The sequence below is a fragment of the Danio rerio genome, chromosome 5 (genome assembly GCF_049306965.1).
Source record: "Danio rerio strain Tuebingen ecotype United States chromosome 5, GRCz12tu, whole genome shotgun sequence".
Lineage (NCBI taxonomy): Eukaryota > Metazoa > Chordata > Actinopteri > Cypriniformes > Danionidae > Danio > Danio rerio.
Window position 1 is genome coordinate 9,805,085 of NC_133180.1, and position 22,143 is coordinate 9,827,227.

Genomic DNA, 22,143 nt, shown 5'->3' on the forward strand with positions numbered 1-22,143 from the left:
ACCTAACAGCTGACTGTAGAATGTTGGAACGCGTTCGAATTTATGACGGAGTAGGAGACACATAGCCTTTTACAAACCAAATTCCGCCATTGCTCTTATTTGACAAGTAACTAGTGAGTTGCACAAAGTTTGCTTTAAATAATTTGCTTTTCTTACATTGTCAATTGATAGCGTACGGTTTATTGAGGCTTACTCTGATAAACTAGCCTTACTTACAGTAAATTTCAGTGTTTATTGTAGGTGTATTTAACATTTCTCATATTTAAGTGTACGGAAACTAATCCTAATGTTATTTACCGTACTCGGAGCTATTGCTCTCTTCCTGAGAGAAAGAAACATCAGTACCACCGTCTCAGGTCAAGATGAAACACTGGACCATCAAGAAGAAGGACTGGTCACGGTACCACCACCTGTGACCAACACTGATGGTAAATAATGTTGTGTGTTTAAAGAACATGTACCTCATTTTGTACACTAGAGTCTGTGTAGGGCTCTACACCTGTTTTACCCTACTGTAAATATTATTTACTAAAAAACAAAGTGAATATTAACACAGGCCTAATGAAAACCGCTCTACACAGGGTGTCAAACGTCTCACAAATGTGTCTAATATGGTGCCAACAATGATATAAAATAATAGTTTTGTCTTGTTTCTAGCCCAGATATCTCAAAATTCTTAAATCAAGAATCTTTGTTCTAGACGAGCGAAAATATTTCCTGGTTTTTAGAAATAATGAGTCAAAATTAAGTAATTTTTTCCTTAAAACAAGCAAAATAATGCTTTGAAATACATTTTACTTGCCCTCTGGCAGATTATTTAGCTTGTTTTAACGAACGCTTGTTTTGATATAATTCTGAAACAAGAAAATATTTTTACTTACTAAAATGCTTCTTGATTTAATGTTTTATATTTGGACTAAAAACAAGACAAAAACTAAGTAAAGTATTTTTGCTTTGCATTAAGTTTTTTAATTATGCATTGGTAATCTGTAAAGACAAAATCATTTTCTCTGCTTCAAGATGGAAGGGTTAGTTCACCCAAAAATGCAAACGCTGTTATTAATTACTCACCTTCACGTCACTCCAAACACCTAAGACCTTCTATCGTCTTCTGAACACAAATGAAGATTTTTTAACATCCTAATTTGTGTTATAAAATGAACAGAAAAATGTTGTCTACTGCCATGCAAAATTAATAAATAAAATCTCAATGTGCACAGGGAAAATAATATGCTAGATTTCCTTAAGAATATAGTGCATCACTTTTGCATGCCTCTTTATGAGTATCCTAGTAAATGGTTTTGCTCAAATTTATTGGTTGGTGTAACCCAATGTTTTAAGCAGTTTTTGTTTACAAATTTAAGTTATTTCTACCATTAAAGTTTTGTTTACCCAATTATAAAATCTTAAGCTCATTTTAATTAAAAATGTTTAGTTCTTAACTTTAAAATACCAAGTCACTTATCAGTTAACGTACAATTATATACATTACAAAAGGTGGAAGAAGCAACAGATAACAGGAGAGTATTCAAGTAAAGAACTTCTTTATTAAGCAAATGCATCTTAAAACATTTCTTAAAGCATTTTTAGTTGTCCAAAAAATTGCAAAAATGTAAAAAAAAAAAATGTACTGCTTTAATATAAACAATTGTTCAAAAACGGTTTCAAGAGTATTTTAAAAGCTGTGCTTGTCAAACATTCAATGGGCACCAAAAAGAAAACAAAAAGATCATTTAAATACGATAATATACATTACTGGGTGTCATGGTGGCACAGTGGGTAGCACAATCGCCTCACAGCAAGAAGTTCTCGACTCAGTTGGTGTTTCTGTATGGAGTTTGCATGTTTTCCCTGCATTCGCGTGGGTTTCCTCCGGGTGCTCCGGTTTCCTCCACAAGTCCAAAGACAAAGTATAGGTGAACTGGGTAGGCTAAATTGTCCGTAGTGCATGTGCGTGTATGGTCACAATTTTCGGTATGTGCTCTTCAATGTCCTGCTGGCCTGTTTCCCCACAGGTGTCCTGAAATAAAACAATAAAACAAAATGTAGATTTGATTCGACACCCCTGTTAGATTCCTCGTCTCTACTTGTAATTTACTGTCATCTACTGGTGGCATCTCAACACCACTAAATCCTTTAGGAATATGTCCTTTATAGTTTTTACATGTAGTTGTTTTTGCCAAGCTTAGGGTTATTTTATTCATTGTTATATGACACAAAATGTAACAGCTATAAGTTCATACTGACATGTATTTATACAAAACAAATCATTGATTTCAAAGTGAATTAGATTATGAACAGTAAATTCATCATGTGACATTTTTAATTTAGGCATAATAGGCCTAATTTAATGACTGAAAGGAAGATCTCAATATCCAGAAGACTAATATCCAGTGTCTAACCATGAACGTAAAGAGCACCTATAATGAAAATCATCTTTTGTAAGCTGTTACGACACAACTGTGTGTAGGTATAGTGTGTCCACTGTCATATTAAGAGTGATATAAACCCAATAAATCTCTTTTTTTTCTGAAGTTAAAATACAAAGCAGGTTCTGTTTCCCAGCTGTCTCTTTTCTTTTTTTTTTGCTGGACATTATGAGCGCTGCTCCGTTTATGCCCTCGCCATAGTAGTCATACTAATAGCAATCATTTCCATCTGTTTCAAGCTAAAAATATTTGAAATTACATATCAACACAACAAAACCGAGATGTGATCACAATCTGAGCATTTGCGATCAATATACTTCACCCGCAGCTGCTTTTCAGTCATTTATAACCCTCATGCCAATGTCAGAGCTACAATTCACTGATGTTTTCAGAGATTTAACATTAGTCATTGGTGATGATGTTATAGCGGGTTAGTGTCTGCTTTTATATTTGGTGTCGGATTAATATTTGCTGAATATCTGTTTGTTCACTTCTGCTATTTATACTCTGATTTGCGTTTTAATAAGTAAATTTTTTTCTGCTTAACTGCAAATTAGAATAGAAACTGTATAAAAAGCGCAAACATACTGACAGTAATAGATACTGTACATTGTTATGGGTCAATAATGTTAATAATTAGCACAAATCCATCAATTTCCCCTTTCTAGCTGTTCTTTCTATGACTGAATTATGGAGAAGCACTGTTCATGTGTGTTTCCTCGTCGGTTAGTAATGCTATATTTCATGCACAACATAATCAGGCTTTTTGGCTAAAAATAGAGAAATCACGGTTTAATCAGTTATTATTGAGTTATTTTGGTTATTTTAAAATGTCACCTCTCCTGCTGTGCATGAACTAAGCTGTTGAATGGTCAGTGTATGAGGCGGCTAGGCTAACCTAGCTTCAATTGTGATTAAGTTATTTTCTAATCGGTTGCCTATTATGTGGTGAATATACTCCTGTAATGCATAATGCAGTCCTGTTTTGTCTGGCTTTCTCGGATATCTCACCTGTTTGCCAAAAATGACCAATTATATCCATGGGAATGTCTGACACCGGCGCATACACATCACAATAGACATGCCAGGCACGAAAGCTTGACAGGCGTAGCAACAGTTACTAAGGAGGGCGGGACCTAGCGAATGGTCTATTATCTGATGGGTATGTTGAGCTGAACTTTTACAGACACCTTCTGGAGACACCAAAGGCTTATCTTACATCTTGTAAAAGGGGTCAAATAGGTGCCCTTTAACAACAAATATTTGGATGACCTGATTATATATACATTCAGCAACTCGATTAAAATCACGATGCTGGTCACAGCAAAAACATCCCTGCATGTACACACACTAACCCACAACTAAAAGTAGAAAGAAATGACCCTAAAAGTCACTTCATAATTGACAGCATTTGATTATATCAATTGTAAACACTGGATAAATGTTATTTAACTAAAACTAAAATCTTTTGTTTCATATTATTCCTTCCTTTAGGTCCAGAAATCGGTGACTGGTGTGAAGAATCATCTTTGCATCTGGAGGAACAGATCGATGTTCAGATTGAGGAACCATCACTGGAGGAACCTGTTGATGGTCAGAGTGTGGAACAATCACTGGTAGAGCCTGACAGTGTTCACGGTGAAGAACCATCACTGATAGAGCCTGACAGTGTTCACGGTGAAGAACCATCACTGATAGAGCCTGACAGTGTTCACGGTGAAGAACCATCACTGGTAGAGCCTGACAGTGTTCACGGTGAAGAACCATCACTGGTAGAGCCTGACAGTGTTCACGGTGAAGAACCATCACTGGTAGAGCCTGACAGTGTTCACGGTGAAGAACCATCACTGATAGAGCCTGACAGTGTTCACGGTGAAGAACCATCACTGATAGAGCCTGACAGTGTTCACGGTGAAGAACAATCACTGGTAGAGCCTGTCGATGATCACAGTGAGGACTCGGCCAGCTCCTCCAGCAGTAATGATGTTCCTCCAAACATTTCCTACGCTGAGTCCAGCAGTAGTGATGACTTCCCTCAAGAGTTTTCCTCAGCCGGATTCAACTGTAGTAGTGAGCTCACTGCCAGCTCCTACAGCAGCTTCTTCTCTGCTGAGTCGGGCTGTGGTGATGACCCCTCCACAGATTTTCTGTCAGCTGAGTCGGGCTGTGGTGATGACCCCTCCACAGATTTTCTGTCAGCTGAGTCGGGCTGTGGTGATGACCCCTCCACAGATTTTCTGTCAGCTGAGTCGGGCTGTGGTGATGACCCCTCCACAGATTTTCTGTCAGCTGAGTCGGGCTGTGGTGATGACCCCTCCACAGATTTTCTGTCTGCTGAGTCCGGCTGTGGGGATGACCCCCCTCCAAATGTGGTCCCTGCTAAGCCTGGCTGTAGTAATATCAAATCTCCAAATGTGGTACCTGCTAAGCCTGGCATTCATTTCAAATATCCAAATGTGGTACCTGCTAAACCCGGCTGTAGTACTACCAAATCTCCAAATGTGGTCCCTGCTAAGCCTGGCATTCATTTCAAATATCCAAATGTGGTCCCTGCTAAGCCCGGCTGTAGTAATATCAAATCTCCAAATGTGGTCCCTGCTAAGCCCGGCTGTAGTACTACCAAATCTCCAAATGTGGTCCCTGCTAAGCCTGGCATTCATTTCAAATATCCAAATGTGGTCCCTGCTAAGCCCGGCTGTAGTAATATCAAATCTCCAAATGTGGTCCCTGCTAAGCCTGGCATTCATTTCAAATATCCAAATGTTGTACCTGCTAAGCCCGGCTGTAGTAATATCAAATCTCCAAATGTGGTACCTGCTAAGCCCGGCGTTCATTTCAAATCTCCAAATGTGGTACCTGCTAAGCCCGGCGTTCATTTCAAATCTCCAAATGTGGTACCTGCTAAGCCCGGCTGTAAAGATGTCGCTAAAGGTGCAACCTGTAAGACAAAGGACGCTGATCCACCTCAGCCAATGAAGCAGAAGGATAAAGACACAAACATCATTGGTAAGTTTACTAGCATGACACCCTAGTCACCCAACACACATGCATATTTTAATAGTGTTTTCATCACTTTTATGCTTTAAACTGGCTGTAATAGACTGATTTCACGTGGCTGCCATTTTTAAAAGCGAAATCGAGACTGCGGTGGAAAGAAACCCGGAAGTACAGTATGGTTGGGAGTTACATAGGAACGTTGTGTAGCTGGCTGTATATCTTATCAGCGAAGAGAAAGTGGCACAAATTTATCATTTCACCGTCTTCCCAGTGACCCGAAGGTCCGTTCTGAATGAATGGTGAAAATAAAAAGGGATATCACAGCTCATTTTCAGCTAAGTTAAGGAAAATGGCACTAGTTATCTAATGTTTTCTTTCCCAAACACACGTTTTAGATGCCCTTTATCAAACTCAAGTTAATGAACTGATTCTTTCACCATATTAGACTTGTCACGATACTGAATTTAAAGAAAAAACGTCAATTTCCTGTTAACATTTAAGGCACTGTAGATGCCTTTCTTAAAACAGCGCTGATTTGCCATTGTGTTCACCAGTGCTCAACAGAAATGCTTGTGATTGGCCGAGAAGGTCATCAGTTTAACCTCCGTTGTTTATCGAGTACAAACACAGACGAGCGAACTGCTTGATGACTCGACTGATCTTCACGGCTGCTTCGCGCTCCAGACTTCGTGTATCTGTGTTTGCACTGGGTGAAGTTGAGCTGAGCTGAGTGCAAACACAGATACACAGAGACTGGAGCAGCCGTGAAGATCAGTTGAGTCATCCGTGCTCAGCGGCGCTTTAATGTTAGCGGAAATGGACAGTTTTAAAACTTCAATACCGGGACAACACTATTACAGACAACACGAGGATGTGCTACAGAGGACTGCAGTGTTTTATCACTCACTGGGTGACATAGGCTGAAGCAGGAAAGCGTCCCCTCAGTGTTTAAACTAGTGCTATGAACTGAAGCCCAGGAGGACACTTGAGCATATTACTCTTACAGAGATTGTGATGTTGTTTGATGCTTAATTGCTTTCAATTGTTTCAATTAAACTTACTGATTGATATTAAAGTGATGTTTACACCATTTCTGCACTTTAAATTCTTATAATAATACACAGCATGTTACTGCAATGTTTACAGTGCTGGTCCTATACTTCCTGGTTTCTTCCCACCGCAGCCTCACTTTGGTTCTTTAAAATGGCGGCCGCGTGAAATAAGCGCATACACATTTTGTCCAGGGATAGCTGATAACTGAGATGGAAATATCTATATAAATCATAATCAAATATATAGGGAAGACAGAAAAAGAAGGATTTAGATGATGGGGTTAATTCTGCTGTGGTAACCCCTGATGGAGCAGGTAGTTTTACACAAAGGTAGCACTGTCACTAATTCACAAGTTTTATTAACTTCTCTTATTTTTCTTTTTACAGAGATCAAAACAAGGAGCTATAAAATTGGAGCTAAGCTGGGCAAAGGAGGCTTTGGAACTGTTTTCGAAGGAACCCGTTTACAAGATGGCCAACATGTTGCAGTGAAAATTGCCACGTTCGAGGTCAAGCGATTCATCCGTGTTGTAAGTAGTCTGTGCTCTTTGCTCTGAATAACTGTGTCTATTTCAAACATGTCAATTTAGAGGTGCTGTGTGTACGTTTTTGACTCTTTTAAAGTACATAAATACCATAATATGTTTGCAGATATTTTAGAAATGTGCTATGTGTCAGTTATTCTCCTTTATAAATGTGTCTGTCTTTGTTTTGCTCTTTATGATCTGCCCACTGCTTTTTATGATAGACGTCAGCAACAGTTTTAACAGGAAACAACTTTATCAAACGATCTTAACAACTGTCTTTCTTCTAGGATGGATTTGACCAGCCACTTCCAGCGGAGATCGCTCTGCACTTTCTTGCCAATAAAGGCATTAGGGTTAAAGAAATTATTAAGCTTCTGGAATGGAAGGTGGAGGCCGATCGCTACATTATGATCCTAGAGCGGCCCATAACCTTTATGAGCTTAGATGAATATTTAAAAAACCACAGTGGAAACATCGGAGAGGACTTGTTACGGAAAATCATGTTCCAGACAACAACCGCAGCTCACGCGTGCTGCAAACGCAATGTGTTTCACCGCGATATCAAGCCTGACAACTTGCTGTTTAGCCCACTGACCTTTGAAGTCAAATTGATTGACTTCGGGTGTGGTGAACTCCTAACTGAAGGCTTCTACTCTGACTATTGGGGTAAGTAAATCCCTCAAAGCTCTAAGGAGCTCTTGTGATGGCTCAAGGGTCACATCTGTTGTTGTTTATCTATACCAGAGGTGCCAAGGCTCAGTCCTAGAGGGCCGGTGGCCTACAGAGTTTAGCTCCAACTACTTTCAACACACCTGACAGAAAATGTTTCAAGAGTTCACAAAAAGAGTGATTGATTATAAAGCTTGTTTGGCATGCTCATAAGCTCAAAAGAGGAGTAGGGGTGGATGGGGGGATTCTTCAAATCGAAGATGGCTGTTATATGGAACTAGAGTATCTATAGTGGCTTAGGAATCGTCTGATTGGTGAATCATGAATTGAATAATGTAAGGCCGGCTGCAAGGAATAAGCACATGATCCTGTCGAAATTAGTTTATAAATAAACTTCACTTAGAATTCTTAGTAAGAGCTTGATTAGCTTGTTCAGGTGTGTCTGATTGGGGGGAGTTAAACTCTGCAGGACACAGATCCTCCAGGACCGGGTTTGGGTACGCCTGATCTGTTGTTTACATGGAAATTTAGATGTTGTGCTAATGGAAACACATTCTTTTTTTAGGCACATTAAAGTACTGCCCTCCAGAGTTTAGAAAGACTGGCATATACTACGGCGAGCCAGCGACAGTGTGGTCACTCGGGATTCTCCAGTATTTCCTAATGTTCCGAAAGTATCCAGAAAACCGTCAACTCCTCAAGTTGAAAAGCGGTTATTTTCAGAAATATGGATGGTCAAAAGGTGAGATCTGCACTTCAGCTAAAGAGAGTGGTGATGGACATTTTGAATGTCAATGAAAGGTTTACAATTTAAGGTAATAATTACATGCATCTCTTCCTCTTTTTCTACACAGAATGCAGCGATTTCATCACCGGTTGTCTGCAGATTACCTACAGCAATCGGCTAAAGCTGCATACACTCCGTGTCCATGCCTGGTTTGAGGTAATGAATAGATTTTGATGTCAGTGAAATTAAACAGTCATGAGCTGAGTTTCCATCCTAATGTGAAGCACATCTTCTCAAAGTGCACTAAATATATATATTTAGTATTTATAAATGCGGATTATGTGCTAATGATTTCCATCAAGTTGGTCGAGCAGCTGATCTGTAGTATTGGTAACCTCATAACCAACAGTAAACAAGTGTAATTGAGAAATGTTCGCTACATCAAGGTTAATTTGACAAATGTATTTCCATCATGAACCCTTTTACACACGAGTCCAAAATGACCTCAAGTGAGCATTAAAACGTTTTGTGAATTAAGGGATTTTTACTGAAACTCGTTTCTCATGTGATACTTAAGAAGAAGCATTAACACAGGCTGATGGAAACCCAGCTAGTGTCAGATGACAGTCTTGTGTTCTTAAGTTTCCTTTTTTACTTGACATTTATTCCTTTTCTTTTAATGATATGTCGTTTGTTTAATGCATTAAAGCTGTAAACCTGATCACTGCTTTTGTTTCAGGAGGAGAACGAGCAGTAATGAGGAGAAATGGCATTTAGCCAGTCCAACCACACCAACACAGTCCTTTAGCTAAACATAACTTCATCCATTACAGAGAGAAAAAGCTGAACATAATTTGGTTCTGCATTGTTACATCTCACCTATTTTTCAACATGTACACTGGCTCTAATGAAATTTCATATAAAGAAAAAAAAAGCACTTAACAGTCTAGAGTAGACCTTCATATAGTGTACATACTCCTTCCCGCACTTTAAATTCAGCTTTTGCTTTAACTCTTACACTTCCATGTGCTAAAATAAAATGTATAATAAAAAAAATAAATAAAAATATATATCTCAGTCGTTCCCAGTCCAGGTCCATATATTTTGGGTGTCTTTTTCTAAAATATGTAATTTGAGCCAGAAGAGAGAGACTCCCGACCAATGACTACTGGGATCAACTGATATATATACAGGGTTTCCAATGAACATTATCACTCACCAGCCAATTCGGCCACAAAACTGTAAAAAATTATTAAATAAAACAATAAAAAAGTAAAAATAATAAAAATTAAAAAACATTAATAAATAAAACAATAAAAAAGTCAAAATAATAAAAATTTAAAAACATTAATAAATAAAACAATAAAAAAGTCAAAATAAATAAATAAAAAAAACATCATTATAAATTAAACAATAAAAAAGTAAAAAAATATTAAAATAAAAAACATCATTAATAAATAAAACGATAAAAACGGCCTGTATTGAAGTATAGTGTTATATAATGTTGGCCATTTTATCGACCAATCAGAAATTCTTCTAGAAACAAAAAAAAAATTTTAATAAATAAAACATAAAAAGTAAGTTATGCTATTCATTACTCATCCTCATGTTCATCTTCAGAAGTATTTTTACTATTTTTATTTTTATCTTAGAGCTCCCTCATCCAGACTCAAAGTCCACAAAACATCCTCAAAACAGACAATATGCCTTCACATAAAACAAACATTTTCATTCACAGTTTCTTCTCCTCAGTGTGATTATAGGACACGCGTTCACAAGCACTGTGCAGTGACATACACCTCTCCGGATGCCTGCGCACGACTTCCTCTCTTTAAAAAAATGCACAAGCGCATCCAGAGTTGTATGTCAGAGGCACGAAATGTGAACGCGTGCCCTATACTGACACTGAGGGAAGAAACTGTTGAATCAAGTTATTTTGTTTTATGTGCAAATAAAAGTATTCTCATAGTCAGGAATCTTGCTGTCTATGAAGGATTAAGGAGATCTCTTCATTCAGATATCTTCATTCGTGTTCTGAAGATGAATAAAGTTCCTACCTTTAGTATTTGCTTTAAATCTTTAATAAATAAAACAATTTTAAAAATAAATTTAAAAACATCATTGTAAATAAAACAATAAAAACTGCCTGTATTAAAATATAAATCTATAACTGGCCATGCTATTGACCAATCAGAAATTCTAGAAACGAAAAATTAATAATAAATAAAACAAAAAAAGTAAGTTATGTTATTCATTACTCATCCTCATGTTCATCTTCAGAAGTATTTTTACTATTTTTATTTTTATCTTAGATATTCTCCTTCATCCAGAAGTCCACAAAAACATCCTCAAAACAGATTATGTGCCTTCACATAAAACAAACATTTTCATTCACAGTTTCTTCTCCTCAGTGTGATTATAGGACACGCGTTCACAAGCACTGTGCAGTGACATACACCCCACCGGATGCCTGCGCACGACTTCCTCTCTTTAAAAAAATGCACAAGCGCATCCAGAGTTGTATGTCAGAGGCGCGACATGGGAACGCGTGCCCTATACTGACACTGAGGGAAAAAACTGTTGAATCAAGTTATTTTTGTTTTATGTGCAAATTAAAGTATTCTCATAGTCAGAAATCTTGCTGTCTATGAAGGATTAAGGAAATCTCTTCATTCAAATATCTTCATTCGTGTTTTGTAGATGAATAAAGTTACTACCTTTAGTATTTGCTTTAATATTGTCTTCATATACAACCTTTAAAATTAATAAATAAAACAGTAAAAAAAGTCAAAAATAGTAAAAAAAAAAAACATCATTATAAATAAAACAATAAAAAAGTAAAAAAAAAAAAAACATCACTATAAATAAAACAATTAAAAAGTAAAAAAATATAAAATTAAATTAAAAACATCAATAATTAATAAAACTATAAAAACTGCCTGTATCGAAATATAAATCTATAACTGGCCATGTTATTGACAAATCAGAAATTCTTCTTGAAACAAAAAAAAGTTATAATAAATAAAACATTAAAAACAGTAAGTTATGTAATTCATTACTCATCCTCATGTTCATCTTCAGAAGTATTTTTTACTATTTTTGTACTATTTATTTATTTACTATTTTTTGTTGTAGTTTATGGTGAGTGATAATCCAAACCCTGTATATATAGGTGGCGAGGTCCGTTCCTCCACGTGGTGCCACTGGAAACTGCCCATCTTAAAGGTGGTGCTGAGCTGAACACGGACAAAAACTGACATTAGTCTGAGGCGACAAGCCTCACAAATGATGACAATTATGAATTTTGTACTAGAGTTTGAAATAAAGTCACATTTCCCAGCTAGCAAAATTAATGTGGCTCAAATCCAGCCCAAGATCCAAAGAAAATCGGCACTCTGCCACTTTAGCTCTCAAAAATCTTTAATGTCAATGTCACAACGTTTTGACCGACATGGTCTTCATCAGGTAAAGCATTACAAATGGGAGTACTCAAATCCAGCCCACACCAGACACTTCCCAGGTTTAGCAAAGAATTGTGGCCCAGATTTGGCATTAATCTGGCGCAGCAGACATTCATCCGGCACTGGCATACAGCATGAGGGCCAAACATGGCCCTGGTTTTAAGGCGGCACAGAAAACTTGGGCCAGATGTAAAGATTTGGCCCAGATGTGGGCCATGGAAGTTTGGCCTATCTTGACCCACATTTAAAATACATTTTTATTATTTTCAAATAAAGTAAGAAAATCTACCAATCAGATGGCTAAGAGAAAAAGCACACCCCATAGCACATCTAAAGCGCAGTGATACAAGGGTTTATCAAATTCATTGCAGTGACACACCAACATATCTGGCCATAGACTCAGTTATGGGATATTAACTTGGCTGAGACTTGGCCCAGACATGGTCTATGTTTGGCCCTTGTCTGGAAGCCAGATTTGGTCCAGTCATGTATCGTAATTCACTGCGGCATGTGGGCCAAGTGAAAGCTAGTTGTGTGGGCCAGATCTGAGCCAGAGATATTTTGCTATGTGGGTTACATCCGGATGGAATGATGGCACTTGGGCGGTCCGCTTCTGTATGCCAGACCTGGGCCACAATTAAGCCATATCAATATCACATATCAGCCAGAATTCGACCAAATGAACCAGAACTCTATTCTGGGCCACAGTTTGCTTCTATTCTGGCCCAGATCTGGCCAACACATTACACTTGCTGGGTGTGACAAAGAACAAAAATCCCAGCATGCATAGCAGTATGAATACATTATACAGCTTATTGATGCTCCAGTTTTCATTATTTGCTGTTGATTCTGCTGTTTATGTTGACGCTGTTGATTTTGTCACTTTTAGTAACCTTTTTGTTATGTTTGTGAGTTTTGTTCATTTTGTTAATTGTCACCGTTGTTGAGGTTCATACGCTGATTATTGATGTCTCTGTGAGCAGAAGTTGAACCATAGAATTTTTTTAGCTTGTAAACTTTCCTAAACCTGTGGCATGTGCAAGCATGTTATTACGTACCTCTAATAATGGATTACACATTGGTTAACATCAGTGAATTATATTATTTCATCACAGGTTGTGCCTCACTTATTTTTATAGTTTTTTTTACTTGGCTTGTTTGTTTAATAAATAAACTTTTCAAGCAAAGTTCTTAAAAGTTACAGCAGCCCAAAAGAAAATTTACATTGAGAGGTTCAGGGCTACGAGCCCAACTAAAGCTATAGCTGCGTCTCAAATGGCACACTATGCACTCATGCACTATGTACTTTTGCACTAACACACTCAACAGCGCGATAATCTTAATATTATTTGTAGTATGTGCTGTGCCGTGGTTTTCATATGCGCACGTTTAAGATTTGAGATAATAAAAATCGCCCCGAAATTCGCAATTTCAAGAGTTCACACTTAGCTCACGATTTATACATAGCTTGTTTGGAATGCTGTTCCGGGAGAGAGCCCTGAGCTCAAGGGATCCTTGAGCCCAGGGCTCCCCCTTTTCGCAGGGCGAGGGGAGATTGAGCTCAGGTCGATCTCAAACTCCCCTGCTGCTGAGGCCAAGGCGAACTTCCTGAGAGTAAAACATTAGAAAAAAGATTTAGGCTTATTTTATCTATAAAATAGAGCACATTTGAATGGTGGAAGGAAACCGGGGAAAACCCACGCGGACAAGGGGAGAACATGCAAACTCTGCACAGACATATCAGATGGCCCAGTGAGGACCCAACGCTATTGGTATTCTTGCTGTGAGGCAACAGTGCTAGTCACTGAGCCACTGTGCCGCCCTTTCTGGATAAAGGTGGGAGGAGGGGAGGGGGGGGGGGGGGTTCTTCCAGACAAAGATAGTTGTGGAGAGGAAATGAGGATATATATAGTGACTTGGGATCCTTTGATTGGAGGATCATGATTAGCTAATGTGGACCAGCTGGGTCAATCATGAGCTCATGCTCCTCTCAAAATTAGTTTAAAATAAAACTTTACTAAATAGGGCACTATAAAAGCTAAAGAACTTAATTCTTATATTTGCTTTTTGCAGCCTAGGGCTATACTTCTCACCATGTATCTTTTCTAAAACATACAGTCTAGTGTAAGAGCATGTTTATTACTAAGAAAACTAAAACAACATTATATTTTAATTGAACACATCACATCACATAAGGTACACATACAGAACTGTCTATCTAGTATTGTGAAAAGGCAAAGCTGAAAATCTGAGGTTAAAGCGCCACCCAGCGGTCAAAAGCTGCTGGCGCACCAACTACCGCCACCACTGCGGTATGAACGGCGGCAAAGAGAACATATTAAAGTAGTGACATCTGTATATGACTGTAGTGTCGTCCCAAATTGAGCACTAATGTTTTTTACTAAGCAGAAATTCAAACCGTTTCCCTGATGACGTTTGACGGTGGCCAAATCAGTGAATTAAATGACCAAACTATCAAATAATACCTGCCATGAGCATAACCACATTCACCATCGGGAGGCGATATAATCCCTCTTGTAGAAGAACTTTATTTTCACCATCCAAAATAAATAAAGTTATCCAACATGTGCGCCCGCTAACTCTGCCCTTTTCGCTACGTGAGCAAAACTGCGGTCGTTGAGTGCGTGAAGTGTCCATCATTCCACACTTCATTTTACCAGCTGAATGAGTGCATCATCCGGGTAATTAAAGTGCACTTATTATTTTTAGAGTTTTCAGTGTGAACGCACTACTTACACTATTTACTCATACTACAAAATGCCGTAGAATAGTGCATAAGTATGCGATATGGGACGCAGCTAAACACTATTCTCCATGATGGTGACTTTAGTCTATGGGATCCACATATGTTTTAAGATAACTGGGCCACATTTGCCGCATTTCCACTATCGGGCCAGTGCGAGCCAGGGCTTTAATCGGGCCGGGCCAATAGCCCGAGAGGTTGAGAAATGCGGCCAAAATCATGTCGCGTTTCCACTGTCGAGCTAGTAGCTCACAGCGCGTCACGCAAACACCGCCCACCGAACGTCCCCGAATCAAACGTCACACAACCCGCCCACTTCAGCGGGAATCAAGCAGATAAAGCACACCATAGAATCATCATGAAACGAAACCATTAAAATGAAGACAACCGAAACAAACAAATGACACGTTACTGTACAGCAGTACATTATATGTCTATACGCACAGACCTGTTTATTTACATTCATTACATTTGTTTACTCGCCGACTGACTGTTGGCCGTGTGCATTGAGTGCTCTCGCCACTAACGCAGGGACCCATTACAGTGAGCGCACCCGTCCATAATCTAAAGCCACAGAAATTCTCCTTTATAACTCGATATGGCATGTATTTTATAACATCCTCGTTTTGATAGACGTCGTGTTAAGTGTTTCAGCACAAGAGCGAGTAGCCTATAAAAATATAGCCATATTTGTTGCGCTCAGCAGCTATTCACTAAAGCTCTACATTTAAAGTTTCATTTATAAATTTAACCTCATCATATAAAAACACAAACACTTTTTGATTAATTTCATCGTATCCAAATACTTTTTAAATAATATTTCAAATCTTCTCCGGTGTTTATTATTTTTAGAAAATATCTAAAATCTTTTTTTTTCAGATAGGTCTTTGTAAAATAAAAGTTAGGCTATATGTGGCTTTAAAACGGTTTGATTTATTTATTGTATATAGGCTACCTACATTGTTCTAGCTAGCTTATGTTTATTTTATATTGGTTTATTTATTTAATGTGATTTTATATATATCTGATATTTGTAATTCTTTAAATTATATTTCAATATAGCTTAGGCCAGGGGTCTCAAACTCGTGGCCCGCGGGCCATTTGCGGCCCTCAGTGCAATATTTTGTGGCCCGCGCCAACCGCTGTACACTGACCGAATCAGCGGAGCGGGGAGAGAGAGCGCTCCCCGCTCCGCTGATTCTATCCGTACACAGCGGTCACTGGCATTCCCCGCCCGCCATGTAAACAAAGGGGCGGGGATGCCGGTGACGTCACCACGCACCCCGCCCCTTTGTTAGACGCATGTGATGGGCGGGAAGTGTTAGGAGGGAACTCGCGCCGGCCAGAACCAAGGTAAGCTGTTCCCGCCCCTGCCTGCCACTTAGCTACAGCAGCTATAGCTTAGCTATAGGTAGATACAGACTGGTACAGACTGATGTGACTGGAGTGGGGTGGGGGTGTTTTATTTATACATATATACGCCTTTTTTTTAGGTGAGGGAATGGAAGTTTTGAGTGAGTTCCCCCAAGCCATACTGAGGGTCTCAACTGCTTCCGCTCTAAAGCCAAATGTGGTTCAGATTTGTGAGAAGAAGCGCTGTCAAGTCTCTGGCAGCAAGGAGTAGGCAAAAGATGCCATGTTCAGAAGAACTGTTCATAATCTTCACTCAATGTTCTATTAATGTTCAGGACACTTCATGTTCAGAAGAAATAATTAAAACTGCTAATAATGACATTTGAGGACTTTTTTTTTTGTGAAATCCCTTATGCGGCCCAGCCTCACCCAGACTTTGCCTCCTGCGGCCCCCAGGTAAATTGAGTTTGAGACCCCTGGCTTAGGCTATTATATCAAGATATAACACTATATTGTTTAAAGTCTATGAAAGTGGGCACGTAATTTATTAAGTTTTATGTCTTTCTGTTGTATTTATATTGTGTATTATCTTCAAAATAAATAAAGAAAAAAGCTGCTCGCAGCATCAACAGAGCTGTGAAGGAGCGCTCTTGCCCGGTCTCACACACACATACAGGCATTTAAACGCGCACAAACACACCTTTTAAACTTGACAATAACTCTCGAAACCATTTATTGTCTGCTGTGTCTTTAATATGGTGTAAAGATTATTATGCGTTGTTGAAACATAAAGGAGGACGCAGCAATGTCACAATAAATTAAAACTACTTTATTATTTTATGCAGCAGCCTTACATTTAAAAGGAAAACATAAGGGCGATCATAGGCAAAAAGACCCCAGACTATAAGGCTAGATGTTTTCTTTCCCTTATTTCTTTATTTGTTCGGCGCATGTACTCATGTGCGATCAGAAAACTGCCCGCCTCTTCTTTCACTCCACCCCGAAGCCCCAGCTGGCCCTCCTTGGCCCAAGGTATTCGGCGGGCCGAAAAAGGCCAGCCGCTGGCCCCAAGAAAGCCCCGCTTTGGCCCGATTCGGCCCCGGAAGTGGCAGTGGAAACGCCACTGGCCTTGGCTCGCTCTGGCTCGCTCGCTTTAGGCGCGATAGTGTAAACGCGGCTATTTGCCATATCTTCTCTGGGCCACACTAGGCTCACAGCCACATTAGCCACATTGTGCTAAATATTTTCCAATAGTGGCCCACATATGTTTTAAGATAATTGGGCCACGTTTGCACTTACACATGTGAGCCACTTTAGGTTTAGACCCAGATCACCCTTAAATGACTATGTCATATTCTTGCCATCTGTGGCCCACTTTTGTCCTCCGTCATTTGGGTCAAATTTACCATTTTCCAAACGGGCCACATTGGGCTCACATTCAGATTACATTTTGCCATAAGTGCCAAATCTTTGCCTTAAATGGCCCATATATGAATTTGAATCTTTGGCCCCCTTTTGCTATTGTACAGGTGGGCCACTTCAGGCTCACATTCATTTTGTCTGGGCCGAAGGAAGACCACCAGTGCCGCAAAACTGCCTAAAGTGGCCCACATTCGTATGCTATCTGGGTTGTCAAAAAACGTATTTCTATTTCTTAAAGGCAGATTACTGCTGATTTCAAATGAGACCATTCAGACACAAGAAATGAAAATGTTTGTAGATTTAACAAAGATTAGCTGAATTCATCATTACTGAGCTGAATGTGTTTGATGTACAAGCATACATCTGATGGAGTTTTTAGCATGAGAACTAATGCACTGTAAAAAATGCTTCCCTTCCAGCCGCAACCCAGCACCAGGCTGGAAAACACCCATACACTCTCATTAACACTCACTCATTCACTACAGCCAATTTAGTTTATTCAATTCACTTATACTGCATGTGACTGGAAACTGGAGCACCTGGAGGAAAGCCACGCTAACACTGAGAGAACAAGCAAACTCCACACAAAAATGCCAACTGGTCCAGCCAGGAATCAAACTCACGACCTTCTTCCTGTGAGGTGACGGTGCTAACCATTGAGCCCTGATCTGTTTCTCCAGCACTTAATCCTCCAACAACAGCACTCCACATTTCATTCTTTACCTATGTTTGTCCTGCATCTTTGTTTATTTCAAAACAATGATGAAAATAGACACACTGCTAATATAAGACTTGTCACTGCATCTACATCTTGTTGTTTTCTGGTGATCTGAAGTGCTTCTGTTATCTTCATGCTTTGGATAAAAGCGTCTGCTCAATGTACATCCGTTTTAAAGTTCAGTCATACAGTATCAATGGAAATACAAAGAAATCGGATTTTTGATTTGATGTGTGTACTCATTTCATTAGCCACAGTCAGTGTTATCAGGAGTGAAATGTTGATCAAGAACACACTGTAAGATAAATAATATTTGTTGTTGTTTTTTTTTACCTGCATTTCCTCTGAAAATAAATACAAGCGATGAAAATCACTGAAGATGTCTACTGTGGATGTGGTAAATGTGTCCAGTTTCTAATGTTCTCCATATGCTCGATTCTGCTAAAAAACAGAGCAAAGAGAGAAACTTTAAACAGCTCATTTGTGTCAAACATCAGAAGAATCCCAGCATCAGAAATAAACAGACGGTTAAAACAACTCAGATTGACAGTTTTATATTGATTATATAAATATAGATACTTTTGCTGATTTATTGGCAAAACTAGAACTTACACACACACACACACACACTACGGACAATTTAGCCTTCCCATTTCACCTGTACCGCATGTCTTCGGACTGTGGGGGAAACCGGAGCACCCGGAGGAAACCCACGCGAATGCAGGGAGAACATGCAAACTCCACAAAGAAACACCAACTGAGCCGAGGTTTGAACCAGCGACCCACTTGCTGTGAGGCGACAGCACTACCTACTATGCCACTGCGTCTGAAAAAGCGCTATAAATAAAATGTATTATTATTATTATAATAAAAGTATTTATTATTATGCTCAATGTTTTTTATTTTTAAATGTCTGTGAAAGTAAGTAAAATCTTAAACTGTTTTGATCACCGTCTACTAGGCTAAAAGATGGAACCATTTTGAAAGATTTTTCTTTTCATGTTTTGAGGAAAACGCGACACAGCGGGGTTAGTTGTAACAGGGTGTTAAAATTAAGCTACACACTGTTGGACACCAATATTTTTTTAATTTTGAGTGTAATGTTGAGAGCTTTTTATATTAAAATGTTTTTTTAATAGAATTTATATGTTTAAATAGACAAAAACTTATTGCTAATAATGCAAATAAATGCATCGTATAATAATAAATAAATGGATATTAATGCAAATAAATCCAATGTGTTTATACAATGGATAAATGAATAAATTAACAATGCTGTACTATGTACAATAAATGAAAACAATTTAACAAAGAACTGAGGAAATATAGCTACTATTTAAAGTAAACTGGATTTTAATCTACTGTGTAAAATTTGCCTTTGTATGTGTTACAACTAACCCTCTATCTGTTACAACTTGCCCAGCAGGTAGGGTAAATAGAAACATTTCTACTCCTAGTACTTTTGGCAATACTGCACAGAAACCAGCGGTCCAGCGATCATAATTTCAGTGCTCATTTGTGGGAGAGGCTTGTGTTTTATTTGGTAAAATAAACAGGATTTGTCCTACCTCATTACTTTCTTCATTATTTGACCAAAACCAAAAAGTGTCACTTTGTGCCCCGCTCTCCCCTGCCCTATTGAACGCTCCATCAGGGGCACTTAAATGTGTTGATGGGTTACTTTTGTCTGCACGCACAAGCTTAAAAACCAAGAGGAACTGTGCTTTTGCAGTGGTTGCCCCAAATCTTTGGAAATAATTTGCCTCTTCATGTTAGGCAGGCCAAAACCCTTTCTATTTTTAGTCTTAAAACTCATCTCTACTTTTGGCTTGTAACACCATGAGAGTCTTATGTCTGTTGTATTTGTCAGACAAATAAGTAAGATAATGGTTTGGAAACATTCATATTTTGTTTAATGTTTCTGGGGGAAAAGTATTTTCTGCACACCATTAGGCTGCGTTTATTAGGTCAAAAATACAATAAAAACAGGTGAATTGCCAAATATATATATTTCAATTTACAATGACTGTTTTCTGTGTGAATTAATCTTTAAAGTGAATTTGTTTTCTGCATAATTATTCCAGTCTTTGGGTGTTTGCAGTCTTACTGTTAATCTCTCTTCTACTGAGGTCCAACAGAGTCTGGATGCAGACGTGATGCAATCTAAGACAATTTCGGCTGCACATGCACTTTCAGACAGTTGTAATCATGTGTATTTGAATATATGTATTCTCTTATCATGCGCTATTTAAAACTCCCCAGTACATCATTATATATATATATATATATATATATATATATATATATATATATATATATATATATATATATATATATATATATATATAGGTATTCTCGTGCATGGGCACTTTGCAGTGGGTTAAAGACAGAAATGCACCAAAATACGGTTTACAAACTAAAGGCACGACAGACGAAAGAACTACCTGTATGTTTATATCTCACTGAAATTAAATATATGATTTATTTATCATCCTAAAAACTGTTGTGAACATACTCTTTAACTGCTTTAATAAAAGTGTTAGTAAATGTTTTTACAATACAGAAGGGGACACACTATCCTCATTTATGCTGGACAATAAGTTTGTAAACCCATTTTTTTTTAAATGTGAACATCTAAGAACATATTAAAATAAATCTGTCTTTAATCACATCATGATCCCTTAATGAATATTCAGAAACAATTCTGAACAATACAATAATCTGCTCTCTACATACTTGTGGTACTTGAAGGTTTGTTCTTCTCTCAGTCGCATCACATTCTCCGTGTATATCTCCTCTGCATCCTATTAAACCAAGAACAGCCGTGTTTAATATTATAATGATTTACAGATATTCAGACAAGTGCAGGTAGACACTAGTGGTCCTGCTCAAGTTCAAGTTCATTTATTTATAAAGCACATTTAAAAGCACAAGAAGACTGACCAAAGTGCTGTACATAAGACAAGGTAAAAATAAAAAGACAGAATATAAAACATAGAAATAAAAAAGAGAAATGTCTGTGAAAATGTAGCAGTAAAAAGGACTATTAAATTAATCTTAAAAAGCCAAGCTAAAAAGGTAAGTTTTAAGAAGTGATTTAAAAACAGAAAATGATGGAGCCATTCTAATCTCAAGGGGCAAGGTGTTCCACAACCACCCGCCACAGAGAGAGCTCTGTCCCCTCTACGTTTTCAGCCAACATTTTACCCCTGTCTTACTAGATAAGTGTCTTTTATGACCTTTTTATGAACTCTCATTACATACATTTTCAATACTTTTTTAAGTGTATTTTGAGAACATTTTTAAGTGCCATGTCTCAAAATCCAACATGAGAAAGTGATGCTCCAGGACACTGACCAAATCTAGGACACTGACCCAAACCATACAGATATAAAGTTTACATAATTCAAACACTTCATTAATTGTTATTCTTATAATAGTGTTAATAAATACAATTATAATCAATCTTTAACAAATAGATGCGAAAATAAGAGTGCCTATATTCAATTTTGAACATTAATTAAAATAAATCATATATATTTCTTCTCCTTGTTGTCAAATAACAGAACAAATTCTAATGGACAGGTAATTTATAAAGCCAAACAGGAATCAGTAAGACACGCCGCCATTTTATGAATCTCAGCATCACATTACTTCTGTATTTGGAGTGTAAATGGAGTTTGATAAGGCAGATCTGCTGCTTTTAATGGATATACACTATTATATATCGTGTTTCATGTTTAAACAAGCGCTTATACAGTGCTAATAACTTACATTTGAGGTACAAAATAAATACTAAGACAAATCTTACCTGTAAACGTATTTAAATCGACTCTGATTAAAAAACGAATCTCTGGTTCACCAAAACACCTGTAATGCTTCATCAAACAGGAAATATTAACGAGTCAAACAAAGATTTCCTGAAAAATCCGTTTTATTTCGCTTCAAACACAGCCGTGAAGGAAATAAACAACGGCTAACGTTAACTAGCGTATTTTTCAACTCGGAGAAGCTCCGCCCACCG

At 38.0% G+C, this 22,143-nt stretch overlaps 1 protein-coding gene and 1 long non-coding RNA gene across 4 annotated transcripts; one reads left to right on the plus strand and one right to left on the minus strand.

Annotated features, from left to right (window-relative positions):
- The first annotated feature begins 25 nt into the window (after positions 1-25).
- pimr122 (Pim proto-oncogene, serine/threonine kinase, related 122) lies at positions 26-9,655 on the plus strand. Its single transcript, XM_073951954.1, has 7 exons — positions 26-428; positions 3,924-5,435; positions 6,866-7,008; positions 7,293-7,671; positions 8,240-8,416; positions 8,529-8,617; positions 9,141-9,655. Exons 1-7 carry the CDS (start codon positions 287-289, stop codon positions 9,156-9,158), a joined length of 2,460 nt encoding a protein of 819 aa, XP_073808055.1. The 5' UTR covers positions 26-286; the 3' UTR covers positions 9,159-9,655.
- Positions 1,528-22,124, minus strand: LOC141385751 (uncharacterized). Of its 3 annotated transcripts, XR_012406698.1 has the most exons (6): positions 21,931-22,124; positions 20,856-20,923; positions 18,834-18,956; positions 18,453-18,560; positions 11,561-11,637; positions 1,528-2,020 (listed from the first exon to the last, which is right to left on the minus strand). It is a non-coding gene; the product is annotated as an uncharacterized lncRNA (long non-coding RNA). The 3 variants fall into 3 exon arrangements; XR_012406697.1 differs by lacking the exon at positions 18,834-18,956; XR_012406699.1 differs by lacking the exons at positions 11,561-11,637; positions 18,834-18,956.
- Between the last annotated feature and the right edge of the window lie 19 nt (positions 22,125-22,143).